The sequence below is a fragment of the Octopus bimaculoides genome, chromosome 12 (genome assembly GCF_001194135.2).
Source record: "Octopus bimaculoides isolate UCB-OBI-ISO-001 chromosome 12, ASM119413v2, whole genome shotgun sequence".
Classification (NCBI taxonomy): domain Eukaryota; kingdom Metazoa; phylum Mollusca; class Cephalopoda; order Octopoda; family Octopodidae; genus Octopus; species Octopus bimaculoides.
The window spans coordinates 59,483,722-59,485,646 of NC_068992.1; the positions used below are offsets into that span (position 1 = coordinate 59,483,722).

Below are 1,925 nucleotides of genomic sequence, written 5' to 3' on the forward strand. Positions count from 1 at the left end.
GGGTGCAGCTGTAGCCATGGGCACCGGTGTGGCTGTGTGGTAAGAAGCTCGCTTCCCAACCACATGGTTCTGGGTTCAGTCACATTGCATGGCACCTTGGGCAAGTGTCTTCTACTATAGCCTTGGGCCGACCAAAACCTTGTCAGTGGATTTGGTAGACGGAAACTGAAAGAAGCCCATTGTGTGTGTGTGTGTGTGTGTGCGTCTTTGTGTCTGTTTGTCCCCACACCATCGCTTGACAACTGATGTTGGGGGTGTTTATGTCCCTGTAACTTGGTTCAGCAAAATACACTGATAGAATAAGTACTAGGTTTATAAAGAATAAGTATTGGGTGCGATTTGTTCAACTAAAATACTGCTGTTGTAATTGACAGAGAGCTATTATAGTGCCTTGTGTTACAGCAATCTGAAAATTTTGCTTTTCTTTGACTTTTCCTTTCTTCTTTTTGGCTTCATTACAGACAATAAAATCAAAGAAGTGCCACCATTCGATGGATCAGGATTCCATCATCTTACCACTCTCAAAATTGAAGGAAATAGAATTCAAAACATTAACGAGTTCAATATACCAAATCTGAAAATACTGCATCTTGTAAGTCATAGTTTCTTAATCTTTGCTCTTTGGCACCCCACGCCCCAGTATTTGACTGGTACTTTAGTTTATGAACTCTTCAAGGTTGGAAGGCAAAGCTGACATCAACAAGAGTTCAACTCGGAATGTGAAGGGTTAGAAGAAGTACCACAAGGTATTTTTTTTCCCAGTGCTCTAACAATTCTGTCACCCACTCTAATAATAATAATAATAATAATAATAATAATAATAATAATAATAATCATCGTCATCGTCATCATCATCATTTCTACTAAAGGTACAATGCTTGAAATTTTGCAGGAGGGGGCTAGTCGATTACATCAACCCCAGTGCTCAACTGGTACTTATTTCATTGACCCCCTCAAAAGGATGAAAGGCAAAGTCGACCTCGGCAGAATTTGAACTCAGAATGTAAAGAGGAATAATAATGATGATGACGATGATTACGATGGCGATGACGGTGACGGCGACGACGGCGACGACGGCGACGACGACGACGACGACGACCACCACCACCACCACCACCACCAACAACAACAACAACAACACAGTAATTTCACATAGTAAGGGAATTTCAGTCGATACCGATCAGACAAATGGAGGTTTCTGAGTAGTTTTTGAGGCTTTTGCATCTCTTTACAGTCATGAGCTCTGAAATTTGGCAGAAGGGAGTAGTCAATTATGTCAATCCCAGTGCTCCACAGGTATATATTTCATTCACCCCTGAAAGGACAAAAGCAAAGTGAACCCCAGCAGAATTTTCATTACAATTACTGCTGCTCTTGCTTCTACTACTACTACTACTACTACTACTACTACTACTACTACTACTACTACTACTACTACTACTACTAATAATAATAATAATAATAATAATAATAATTGTTTTTTGATTTTGGCACAAGGCCAGAAAATTTTAGGAGAGGTGTATAACCCTGCCAACTTGACATTGGTGGGATTTGAACTCAGAATATAAGGAGCCGGAAGAAATGCTACAATGTAGTTTGTCTGACTCAGTAGGGTCTCTGTCAGCTCATTGTTTGATAATGATAATTTTGACAAAGACAATGACAATAATGGTGGTGGTGGTGGTGGTGGTGGTGGTGGCAGTGGTGGTGGCAGAAGAACAAGAAGAAGAACAACAACAACAGCAACAACAACAACGACAAGAACAATTGTTTGGAATTTATTTTTGTTTTTCATCACAATTTATTCAAGTGTCTGTCAGATATATGTATATATATATTTTTTTTTTCGCCATTTAAGTTTCCTTTCAAATGAAAGAAAAGGAAATTTAGATACAAACTTCCTTGTATGAATTCAAATATGCTGT

The 1,925-nt window shown here is 39.1% G+C and overlaps 1 protein-coding gene across 1 annotated transcript in view; it reads left to right on the forward strand.

The window, feature by feature from the left end:
• The window catches only part of LOC106868462 (leucine-rich repeat-containing protein 23), a 31,565-nt gene that overhangs the window by 14,282 nt on the left and 15,358 nt on the right, over nucleotides 1–1,925 (forward strand). Inside the window, exon 4 of the mRNA XM_014913736.2 lies at nucleotides 462–592. Within this exon, the coding sequence (XP_014769222.1) occupies nucleotides 462–592 (131 nt within the window). The remainder of the gene's footprint in view (nucleotides 1–461; nucleotides 593–1,925) is intronic.